We start from the raw sequence: 13,241 nt of genomic DNA on the forward strand, positions 1-13,241 counted from the left end.
CCAGTAAAGCCTGTTGTAGAACACCGGTGATGCCTCTTGCAATCAGAAGTGCGGAGTTTAAAATGTCACGGTTAACATTCAGGGTAGTTGGGAACAGGGAATAGCAGAGCCTGAAGTTGTAAATGTAGTAATGAAAGTTTCCGTTATACTTGAAACAGTCATGCATAAATCTACACTGTATCATCCGCTGTAGGTTAAACTTTATAATCCCTATTATTTCTGCATGCAGTAACGTATGTGGATTAAATACATTTTGAGTTATTTGTTGTCATGTTGTCTAATGCCCAACCAATCTGAAAGGTGACTGCAGTCTCATGTTTGGATCATCTGCTCAGTGTTTGTATTAAGTGGACACAAGCATATTGGCCAGCTTTATAACTGGATTGTTTCACCAAGTCAATTGTAATGCTTACTTTAAAGGAAAAATGAATTTTGAGCTTCTCAATTAATTGTGTAGAGTCAGTCATATTTATTAATAAATTACACCTATTGGCTATAATGACTTCTAAATGATATTGCTTTATTCAATTTTCAAATGGAATTTTCAGTTTGACTTGCTACTATGCTGCTTAAATTCAAAACAGGATTATGGAAAGTAAGAAATTGTCAATGGGCTTTCCTGTACTCAAATACATGACACAGAGGTATTCTTTCCTGATTGGATCTTGCTAGCTGGTGCAGAGAATTGTCCACATCTCATAAGGACAGGGATGAGAGCTGGTTATAGTAACAACGTAAATTGGACCCTAGGATAACACTTGTGAAGCTAGATTAACACAGCAGGCCAAGCAGCATCAGAGGAGCAGGAAAGCTGACGTTGTGGGTCGAAACCCTTCTTCTGAAATGGGGGAGGGGAATGGGATACTGAAATAAACAGGGAGAGAGGGGGAGGTGCCAATTCCAATTCCCCTCCCCCATTTCTGAAGAAGGGTCTCGACCCACAACGTCAACTTTCCTGCTCCTCTGATGTTGCTTGGCCTGCTGTGTTAATCCAGCTTCACACTGTGTTATCTCAGATTCTCCAGCATCAGCAGTTCCTAAATTGGACCCTAGAAATGTTCAGTGACTGGCATAAGTAGATGCAGGTGGCACACTGTAAAGAAGGGGAATACTGCATGATCACCAGCAAGCGTCAATGCCTTTTTAGGCATTACTCAACAAGAAGCTACAGTTTCTGCTTCTACCACAGGCCCCAATATCAATCACGTCAGTGACAATTAATATTCAGCATGAGTCAGAGTAGGTACCTGGCAACTTCAGCTCTCCACTAGCTATGAACAGCATTCATGTTGCTCAGACCCAAAAATCATCTCAGGGCACAATCCTTGGGCACTAATTTAGCCGTGCAAAATTCCTATACTTCCTCTCTTTTTTCCCCTCAGTGAGAATCACTGGTTTCCATCCACTAGTTCCCTGTTTGGTCAGTTGTAAAAGTAATCATTCACTATTTATCCACAGTAAAATCGATAGTTTTCACAGATCATTTTAAATGACTGCTCCTCTCTCACTGTCTCATCCACTCACTACTCTGCAGCTGTTGTTGCTATTGTTGCTGCTGCTCCAACTCCTGGTTCTGCGTGATATGCTGAAACCCACAGTTGGTTAACATTGCAAATGTGTCAATTGAGTATGTATATATGCATGGTCGAGTTCAGATTTATAGCAGCAGAAACTAATTGGGAGAAGATTAGGGCACTTACATAAAAACCAGGAAAGAGGTTTGGTGTGCATTGGTAACTTCCCTACCTCTGGGTCAGAAGATCCAGGTTCAAGACCCACCTGCCCTGGAAGTGTGTAAAAAAAATATATAAGATTTGGTGTCCATTGTCTGTGGAATGAAAATGTACCCTGTACTTATGCTGTACTAGTTATTGATGTTATGATCAATATTAAACTTTCCATCATTTGATTGTCATACCCAAGGCTTTTCATTGACTAAAACTGGTTTTAGATCAAATACTGACCTAATAATGGATGCTGTGATACCCAACAAGATTAAGCCATGCTCATGAAATTGTAAACATACAAGAATTACTCTAAACTGAAATTAACTTCGTTATAAAAGGCATGGCAATCTAGATCTGTAAGAGAAAGCAGTCAAGCAATTGGGTGAAAATACACATTGGAAGATGAAAGGCTCACTTGCCAGCTGTCCCACTTGGAAAGAGTGCAACCATCATCTAGTAGGGTCTGGATGGGCTGTCTAAGACCAAATGAACTAGAGTGCAGGTGATGGTTTTATGTTAATTAAGGGGTAATTAAGGACCACTACAAATAACCAACAATGTTGGAACTTCTGATGTGTGGGTGAAAAATAAAACTCTGATTATAAATGTATATGACTGAACTCTTAACCTCTGGTATTTAACACTAGACTCTGGAACACGCAATAAGTTATATTTTAGAAACTACTTTTGAGTAGGAGAGCAGAGACAAGAAAAGTTGGATTTGTAACCAAAAGTGGAAACACTTTCTTTCTCTCTCAGCTTCACAGTAAGTGTACAGTGACAGGGCAACTTGGATGCCCAATCACTTGCTATTAACTCAAGGATAACTGACGGCTTTGTTACTGCTGAAGAAGTGAGGCTGCTAAACAATCATGACTCAGGTTCTTCTCTCAATTCAAACACTTTGAGAACACGAAACTGTAACTTCTTCTAACTTCCTGTCTGTCTGTTTCTTTTTAATCTTGTTACTTGTATTTGATGTTACCTTTTTTACCGTAGTGAGTAATAAAATTCTTCTTACTTTCACTCAAGAAATTCTTGTGATTTGGCTTCTGATGTAGCTAATTACATTTTAATTGGAGTGAGATAGCTACTTGATAAAAGAGAAACAAAGTTGTGTTACAAATGACTAAATGTGGGTTAACGTGAGGGGGACAGGGCTCTTGTGGCATATTGATGGCATCCCTACCTCTGAGCCAAAAGGCCCCGGTTCAAGTAGTGTGTAAAAACATTTCTGAATAGGTTGATTAGAATACTCATCCCCGAAGAGGAGAGTTGATTCTTCCACCTTACCTAATTGTAACAATAAGCCTATCTATCGTTCAGAACAGCTCTTGCTTCTACTTTTGCCAGAGGGATGTTTACCAGATTGAAACAATTACTCTATTCTCTATTATCCTTCCAGTCAAGAGCTCTCATTGGCCATCTTTTTCCATCTATTCCACATTCTTTAGTCTCCCTCTCTCCCCTACCATCTCAAGGGCACCTTGAAATTATTTCAGAAGTATCCCTCTAACAAGTCATGATTGTAGTCAGATTTTTTTTACAGATTTGAGCAGTGACCACCATGGAAGTGATCCAAATCACGCCTATTAAAATTAATGCAGTTTAATCAACTCTGCCTCCTGATTACAGACTGACATAAATTATCATTCGTCATCTGAGTCTTAGTTAATGAAAGCATTCTGAAAAGTTACGTAGCTGATCTCTCAAGATGGCGAAGGCAACATTCCACATTCAAAACTTTGATTCCGGAAAAATCATTTGAAGGCATACCTTCAAGGGATCATGTTTGAAATAAGGGGGATGGAGACCAGTTAGAGGAACTGCCCAAGCATAGTAGGTAGTTTTGTCAGTTAGGGCTACCTATTGTTGGCTGGTAGAAGTTTAACATCTAAGTGAGAAAATATCAGCTACACTATTGCAGAATGTAATGGACGCAGCACGTTTGTCAGTTATGATCACCTTCTCTTTGCTGTGCTACGATGTTTCAAGAGATTGCGATTAATGTTCATAGTGTTCTGCTGATTCCTCGAGGCAACCAAACTAAATCTGCAAATAAGGTAACAAAGTGTGGGGCCGGATGAACACAGCAGGCCAAACAGCATCTTAGGAGCACAAAAGTTGACATTTTGGGCCTCGAGCCTTCATCAGAAAAGGGGCTGGGGAGAGGATTCTGAAATAAATAGGGAGAGGATTCTGTAATAAATAGGGAGAGGGGGAGGCGGACTGAAGATGGATAGAGGAGAAGATAGGTGGAGAGGACAGTATGGGTGGGGAGGTAGGGAGGGGATAGGTCAGTCCGGGGAGGACAGACAGGTCAAGGGGGCGGGATGAGGTTAGTAGGTAGGAAATAGAGGTGTGGCTTTTATCTCCCCACCCATACTCTCCTCTCCACCTATCTTCTCCTCTATCCATCTTTAGTCCGCCTCCCCCTCTCTCCCTATTTATTTCAGAATCCTCTCCCCATTCCCCTTTTCTGATGAAGGGTTTAGGCCCGAAACATCAGCTTTTGTGCTCCTAAGATGCTGCTTGGCCTGCTGTGTTCATCCAGCCCCATACTTTGTTATCTTGGATTCTCCAGCATCTGCAGTTCCCATTATCTTTAAATCTGCAAATGCCTCTTTCTGGACTAACTTTATGGATCTAAAAGAAAACCTTACATGACATATAACATTTTTTCATGCAGCTGCTATCAATCCATCATGGTGCACTTGCTGACACTTCACTTGAATTGCATCTCGTAGAATTTTAGCATTTTAACACTATCTACAATCTGCTCAAAACTGAAGCAGTTCATTGCACAAGTCAAAAATTAGAACTAGATTGAGTCATTTTCAGCCTTTCAAAGAAAGGTGATTTCAAAGTATCATTTAGATTTGTACACACTGGCAATACAGATGGGAAATAAATAACATTTTGATCTGGTTATGTTTGATGATGGACCTTGTGAGAATTCTGCATTAAAAGCACCACATAAGCGGATGTTGTCATTGATCAATAGATTAAGAAATTAAACAATTAAATATAAGGATAGCTGATCAATTCTCTTTAAAGCCAATTATTATTGCACCTGAAGACCAAAGGAACTGGGCTAGACGTCCTTTATCAATGCATTTCAGAGATTTTAAAAAAAACACACTTTCCCTGAAATGGCAAATAATCGAATAGCAGAAGTGCTAATCTTTAGATGAAAGACAATTAAACATCTACTTGAAGGTGCAAAGTATGAACTGGATTTTATTACATGTGTAAAACAACACTTCAGTAGGTTTAAATATAATAAAAATGACAAATGAGGAGATAGATGCTTACTGATTGAGGCAATGTGTATATGAATTCTTGTCCTCTTCTATGATTGAAACAATGAGTGTGATAAGTTTGGACCAAAAGTCTAAATTTCTAATGCTTGGCCCTTGTTCCTCTGGGGGGACTTCGGCTTTTTTATTCTGTTGGATGAAAAAAAAGGTTACTTTTTTCTTAAAATCGAGTACAAAAAATTCCTTTCTTTGTGGCTAGCTGATTGCCACCTTGAAAATACCCACCAACCAAAAGAATTGTTCTGGTGAGTGCTAATGTTGCCTAATTCTATCCCTTTTATGATGGATAGTTTTAATTTTAAAAGCACTGTGGTCTACTCAGGTATTAGATTTCTTCCCCTATTCTGTATTTAAAATTATGTTGCATTAAAACTGGAACAACATTAGTAGGATTGCCTCTTGCACTGCAAATCAAGATTATTTTCAAAAATCATACGTCAATTTTTGTACAGAGCACTGGCTATTCATTGTATAATTACATTGTAAACTGTAATGTCTGTCAAAGAATATTTTCTCACTTGCCCATATTGCATCAGAAAAAGGCTCTGCATCTTTTGTTAAAAGGCTCTGCAGTAACAGGGCCGGCTTGTCTTGTTAAGTGATTGAGTTTTTTTGCAAGTATTACATTTTGCTACGTGACCAAGGATCCTGATACCAAAGCTTAAAGTCTAGAAAGACAAAATAAGGTTTACATATTTTAGGTTTGTTCACATGATCGGAATATAAAATGTGACAACATACAAGTTGTACAAAAATCCAATACTCAATATTTTATTGTAAACCATTCAAAATAGATGTTAACAGGTTAGTTTACTGACTACAGTTATTATAATTTTACAGAAAAGAATTAGCAAAAATGCTTATTTACTTTCTACAGGAAGCAGGCTCCTCTGTTGTAAGTTAATGTACTTAACTTCTTAGTGGTCATACATGTTAAGAATGTATCCATTTTGGGGACATATTTTATCCATAAAAGTAAGGCTCAGAGGTTATGGCATTGTGTAAGTATAGAAAGGAGAATGTGCAGAGATTATCTTTCTGTCATAAATATAAGACTAAAGCAGGCTTTATTGTGTGCTTCTAAGATAGTTGACAGGTGTCAATTGTATCTGTATAATTTAATCTTTGTTCTCAAATGGTTTAATTGTGAATGATGCCTACTTTGTCCATTCCAAAATGCATTAATTACACTGTCAGAGAAATGAATTAACAAGCAAGATATTCCAACATGCTGGATTCTAAAAGTCTGTGAATTTTCTGTTATTTCTAAGCAAACTAAATTAAGTTTCTAGGTCATGCCACCATTCAAACATGGAGGCCAGCTGTTGTTAATACAGGATAATTTTGTTGTGTGCATGCTTTTCCAAAGTAACCAAGTATTTTAAAGAGAATGCTGCAGTAAGTTAGTTTTAATTTAATTCAATTGCAATTATTATGCTAATTATTTTTCCCTTTCATCACTTAGGGCCCATTGCATCATAAACTGTGTGTGCCTGGAAAACGCAACATCAAAAGTAAATATAAAGGCTGTGTATCAAATTACAATAAAAGGGCCCTTGTCAATTTTTTAATTTTGAATCATTTGATGAAATGTCTAAGCAGGACGTGAACTTACTGGGTCTGTTTGATATTCTCGACTGTACAGTTCATGGCAGTTATTGAAGATATACTCATAAGTGGAATTCAGACAAGCCTTCACACAATCTTTCACTACCTGACTTGCCCGTGGTGGGCTCTGCAGTTCCTGAACCTAAGAAGAGAGAATGAAACAGGTCTTAAAATATTACAAAATCATAAGATGTTGTTCTGTACTTTCTTAGTTCCTCCAAAGGGCAACAATCTCTCAACATAACACTGCATTTATACAATAGTATCAAATTTTCCATTTGTTTCTCAGCTGCATTTTGCTTCATTTTAAAGAAACAATAAATGTAGTCCTAAAATTGCGAAACAAATAAATCTTCAACCTCACATTCTCTGTGGACTGCCCCAACATATTTGATTGTGTAATAAAGGAATTAGGAAGCACAATAGTACCTCTGAAAACAATTACACATTAGAATCAGAGATCATTTCACCACCTTCTGTTTAAAATTCTCTCCAACCCAAATGTTCTTAATCTAAGTGGAGAGTATATATATTCAACCCCCTTAAAAATATCTATTTTCTTCTTAATGTTCACATTGGATTTTCAATGTTTAGATACCATCTACTTACTTTAAATAATTTTGTATTTTTATAACACATGCACATATGCCTGTTGTATTATGTTCCACAGAATGGCAATATAACATCAAAACATGCACACAGTACTACCAGTATCAACTAGCACGTGACCAGTGGGTATAAAGATCTCATACTCCATTTTGCCTTGGAGCACTTAAAGCAATTACACCATCCTTAGGAGCTTTATGAATGACCTTCCCTCCTTCATGAGGGCAGAAGTGGGCATGTTCACTGATGACAGCACAATATTCCACAACATTTGCAACTCCTCAAATTCTGAAGCCAACATGCCCAACTACAACATTGCTCTTTGGCATTCAATTGCATTGCCATTGCTGAATCGGCTACTATCACTAATGAGAAACTGAACTGGACTAGCTATATAAATACTACAGATAAAAGAATAGGTCACAGACTGGGAATTTTGCAGAAAGCAACTCTCCTCCTGACTCCCCAAAACCTGTGCATCATCTACAAGGCACAAGTCAGAAGTGTGATTGAATATTCCCATTTGCCTGGATTAGCGCAGCTCTAACAGCACTCAAGAAACTTCACACCATCCATGTCAGAGCAACCTACTTCACTGGCACCACATCCACAAACATTTACTCTCTCCGCCACCAACATTCAGTAGCTGTAGTGTGTACCAGTGCATACATGAACTCACCAAGGCTCCTTAGACCACACCTTCCAAACTCACAACCACCGCTACCTAGAAGGACAAGAGCAGCACATACCCCCATATGGACATCACTACCTGCAATTACCCTCCAAGCTACTCTCCAGATTGCTTTGGAAATAAATCACCATTCCTTCAGTGTTGCCAGGACAAATCCAGGAACACTCTCGCATTGGGAGTCTACATATATGAAATGGACTGCAGCTTTTCAAGAAGAACAGGTCACCAACACCTTCACAATGGCAACTACACCTTCACAATGGCAACTAGGGAAACGCCCAGCCAGCAACACCCAAACGTCATTATCAAACAGAAAAAGGATCATGATATTGACATTCAGTTTCTTATGTTACAAGAGGACTAACAATATGCAGGGATCTCAGTTTAGTCACAACTCAAGAGATTCAAACCACATCCACTATTATGGAACATACCACAAGTGCCACAACTGAATCAATGATGTCCAAGGAAATTATCTTGAAATAATTATATTGTCAGATAAAGGGCGATTTTATTATTTTTCTTAGGGTTAGCAGATATTCTTGCTTCCACACAAGTAAAGCTTGCAATTGAATCCCTACTGTCTCAGTTGACATTGGGTAATTTATTTCAATGAGAGAGAGCCTACTGCCAAAAAAAGCATAAATCTTTGCAGCCAACTAAAGAGATTGTAAAAAAAGGAGCCAATTCATTCCTATTCAACTGCTCATAACAATGTGCAAACAACTGTGAGCTGAATCTTGAGCAAATATTGTTCATTGTTAAGCTACTAAAAGAAAAGCATTCAAAATTATAAGCTGGTGTAAAAGATCGTGAAAATTTGTTTTACACTGGGCATAATTTTCACTTGAAGCTCCTTGACCTTTTGTACCAGTTTGACTAAGTTTTGGCAAATAGAGTACAATCTAGCAGAAAGTCCAGGTTAAAATGTTCCCACAATGTGACTGCATTTTATTTTACCTCGAGCAGTACTTTTCTCTGTTCCAAACTACGGCACCAGCATAGAATTAGTTAAATATATATTGACCTACCTTCATTCGAAAGAAGGTTATACTGGTTAAAAGATCAACTGTAGACTTCAAATCTTGTAGCCTTTCAGGACTGCTTGCTGGGAAATTATTCTACATAAAGCAAATATTTTATTTGTAAATGCAAACTTTTTTATTAAATAAATCCATTCAACTTTTAACAGTATTACAAAGTGCGCATTCTAATTGGGTACAATCTAGGGATTTAGCACTTCAGATGAATACACACTTCAGCATTGTTGTACCACAGGTAAATTCAACTAATACAATAATTTTTGTACTTTCAATTGTTCCACTGTTCAGATAGTTTAACTCTTAAAGAGATTTATTTCTGTGTTAAGCCTAAACACACTTTTTAATTCTATCCAACCCAGCTTTAGAACATTATCATGTCACATTCTGTGATGTTGCCTGTAGTATGGTCTCCAAGACATTATATAATTCTTCAAGTAATAAATTAGATTGCTTTTGTCTATCATATTTCACATCATGCATGGAGGAGAGGTTGTAAAAATATATACCAATAACAGTAGAAATGTAAGGTACGATGTAAAAGTGCTGTAGCACAAGCTAGTTGCACAAGACAATTAACACAACTTTTTGATTAATTTACCATGCTGCAGTAGAACAGATCCAGTCACGATACAAAAAAAATAGTAATGCCTTGTGGAATGGAAGAAATTGAACCATGCAATAGGGCCCGATGGCCTAGAAATTGAATCCTATACCTTATTTTACTCAGATCCAGAGGTGACGGTTCTCTTGACTCGTCCCTCAAGGGAGTTTGAAATAAATTCTACATTCTATTGTCTAAAAAAGAAAGCAGTTCCCCTGCAAATGACATTGAGGAGCTTAATGCCTATTGCAGAACTTAGCACTGATAGAACATGTTAGATAGCTGCAACAGCAGCCTAAACAGTGATTCTTAAAGGTACTGTGAACCAAAAGATATGTGCTTTATTGACATGTAAATTTATGCGCAATGGTGAAGAACAAGAGCTACTCTAACCACTGCTAGCCTGAATTTGCCCTCTACCTCCCATTCTGCCAAGTCTGGCCTGAGGGCTTCTGAAGTGAGCATCCCATATTGGAAAGTTGCAGAATGGCATATGTGTACTATTATTTGGTTGTAATAACCAAGGGTCTACAACAGCTTCTCTATTAAACTATTACTAAATTGATGTGACACTCCCATATAAAACAAAATTTAACATGTGAGAATCTTCAGGAATTCTTAGATGTAAAATATATCCATGATAGCTCACTAAACACGTTATACTTCAGTGTCAAACTTAGTCAATGTAGTAGGTTAATACAGCCACAACAAAAATTTGCCCATTTCAACAGAAGCCCATTCATTCAAATAAGTATTTCAATCTGAAACATCAAAGCTGACAAACTAAACCAGATTCTTTTTTCTCCTTTGTAACTATATTGATTTTTATTGTAATCAATTTGCTACTTTCTGAATCCAGTAAAATTTAAGAAACTTTAACACAGGCTTCTGTTATCTTCTGGATAACTTTACTTTGAATTTCTATTTGTGACTTTTATTTCTATTTTTAATCATGACATAATTCTGCTTAGACAGGAATAAAACTTAGAAAACTTCATTTTGTATCAAAACTCACCCTATACATTGACAAATCAATACGAAGAGAATTGTGCAGTTGGTCTAAAAGTTTTACAAATCTCTCTTTCTGCAAGAGACAACAGAAATATTTTATTAATGATTTCAAACAAAAGGGTTGATTTTCAAACTGCCATCTGACAATCTACAAGCACCTTTGTGGATCAACTATATGTCTTAGAAACTGATCAATTTTCATTTCTATTGATTTCACCTTAAACAATATTTGTCCCTTTAGGCAAAAATAGGCAGTCATCTCTTAATAATTTACTTTTCTGAATAATAACATATCATCACAATCTAAATAAATTATTTGGAACAGGTTATTTCGAATTGATTTAGAATGAAAAAGCATCAACACAGTCATTCACTACATCAGAAAAGTTATAGAAATAAAACACTGGGTTCATACAGTTAGTTGCAACACTGCTACTTGATATTGACTTTTTTTATGGCTTCTCCACATGATCCACACATCTTAGACTCTACAGGGATTCTTTAATGGAAAATTGGCCATTATGTTACGCAGCAAAATCTCTTCTATTAATTTTATAGCAATATATTTGATTTGTAGCATTTATTGTTGAATATTTACTTTAAATTTTTCAGTGATTTTTCTATCACATGCACAAACAACCTAAAAGGTCAAGGGCACCTTGTCTTTAGGTAAAAATATGAATAAGTGGGTGGTATGTCATTGAACTGCTTTAACTTAAGGTAGTGTACTAATAATAGGCTTGGGGACCGCTCTGCAGAACACCTCCGCTCAGTTCGCAACAAACAACTGCACCTCCCAGTCGCAAACCATTTCCACTCCCCCTCCCATTCTCTAGATGACATGTCCATCATGGGCCTCCTGCACTGCCACAATGATGCCACCCGAAGGTTGCAGGAACAGCAACTCATATTCCGCCTGGGAACCCTGCAGCCATATGGTATCAATGTGGACTTCACCAGTTTCAAAATCTCCCCTTCCCCTACTGCATCCCTAAACCAGCCTAGTTCATCCCCTCCCCCCACTGCACCACACAACCAGCCCAGCTCTTCCCCCCCCCCCACCCACTGCATCCCAAAACCAGTCCAACCTGTCTCTGCCTCCCTAACCGGTTCTTCCTCTCACCCATCCCTTCCTCCCACCCCAAGCCGCACCCCCAGCTATCTACTACGGTCTCCCCAGTGTCAGTGTACTATCTACATGGTAAAAGTCAGAAAAGTGATGGTACATTCTCCAATGAGTGCAGTTCTAAAAACGCTGAAGAAGCTTGTCACAATACATGACAACACAGCCTGGTTGACTGGCACATCATCCATTATCTTCAACGATCACACCCTTCAGCAAGACACATGGTGACAGCAGTATGTACAATCTACAAGGCTCCTCAGGCAGCCCTCAAGCATATCCTCTACCTAGAAGGACAAAGGAAGCAGTTGCATTGGAACACTACCAACTACAATTTTCCCTCCAAGCCACACATGATCCTAACCTGAAGCCATATAGCTGTTCTTCCATTATCACTCATTCAAAATCCCGGAACTCAATCCTTAACAGGACTGTGGCTATTTCTATAAACTAAGGTCTGCAGCTGTTCACTGAGACAGCTCATCGCCACCTTCTTCTCCAAAGCAATTAGGGATGGGCAATAAATGCTGACCTAGCCAGTGACACGCTCACCCAGAAAAGAAAGTAAAATGTCCCAGGGCATAAGAAAGTTCATCAGCAGGGTTTTGCTTACTGACACTCCAGGAAGTTTAAATAAAGATTAATTACCTTCTACTATGTTAGGATGGATCAGCAACAGGCCATAACATACTAGGATAGTCACAAAGGGAGAACCAACATTTTAAAATAAACTAAGTTATCAGTGGTAACAAAGTGTGGAGCTGGATGAACACAGCAAGCCAAGCAGCATCTCAGGAGCACAAAAGCTGACGTTTCGGGTTTTGTGCTCCTGAGATGCTACTTGGCCTGCTGTGTTCATCCAGCTCCACACTTTGTTATCTTGGATTCTCCAGCATCTGCAGTTCCCATTATCACTAAATTATCAGTGGTATGGTTACGTTACTCAATGATCCCCTACATGAGAATGAACCTCGACATGTAAGATCATTTTATTTTGTCCCAAAACATTTCCTGAACCAAGGCCTGAGAGACCGACAAGGCTGGTGTGTGGAGAATGCACATCATTTAACCTGTTATCTGAGGGATACATTTAAATGTATCATTTCACTCTGCATTTATTCACATAAGTAACTTACAAACAAAAGGTATGCGCAGAGCAATGATCAGTTACCCAAGACAGACATGTCCCATTGCCATGATACAGCCATTATCAATGAAAAAACCATTCTTAGCCTGGGTATATACAGTTGTAAAATACAGAGAATACAGAAAAGAGGAGCACAGTGTTTTCTGTCTTGTATTCTTATTTTGATGGCTTGATCTCATGACTTGAAATGAATAAATTATTAACAATACACAGTAAGCAGCTATATTATGCTATACTTCAAATGATGGCCATAATTATCAAATGCCTTAGAGAAGCTTATTTCTCATGTACAGTAGAATTGTAGCTTTACGTTAATATCTGTTTTTAACTTCCAGCCTTTCTATGGATAGAAATAGGATAAAGG

General features: G+C 38.0%; 1 protein-coding gene across 1 annotated transcript in view; it reads right to left on the reverse strand.

Annotated features, from left to right (window-relative positions):
• LOC125465730 (protein unc-13 homolog A-like) overlaps positions 1–13,241 on the reverse strand; it is a 390,692-nt gene that overhangs the window by 131,610 nt on the left and 245,841 nt on the right. The window contains exons 23-26 of the mRNA XM_059638582.1: positions 10,612–10,680; positions 8,984–9,073; positions 6,663–6,797; positions 5,043–5,176 (exon numbers count right to left, since the gene is read on the reverse strand). Coding sequence (XP_059494565.1) covers positions 5,043–5,176; positions 6,663–6,797; positions 8,984–9,073; positions 10,612–10,680 — 428 coding nt within the window. The remainder of the gene's footprint in view (positions 1–5,042; positions 5,177–6,662; positions 6,798–8,983; positions 9,074–10,611; positions 10,681–13,241) is intronic.

The sequence above is a fragment of the Stegostoma tigrinum genome, chromosome 30 (assembly GCF_030684315.1).
Source record: "Stegostoma tigrinum isolate sSteTig4 chromosome 30, sSteTig4.hap1, whole genome shotgun sequence".
Lineage (NCBI taxonomy): Eukaryota > Metazoa > Chordata > Chondrichthyes > Orectolobiformes > Stegostomatidae > Stegostoma > Stegostoma tigrinum.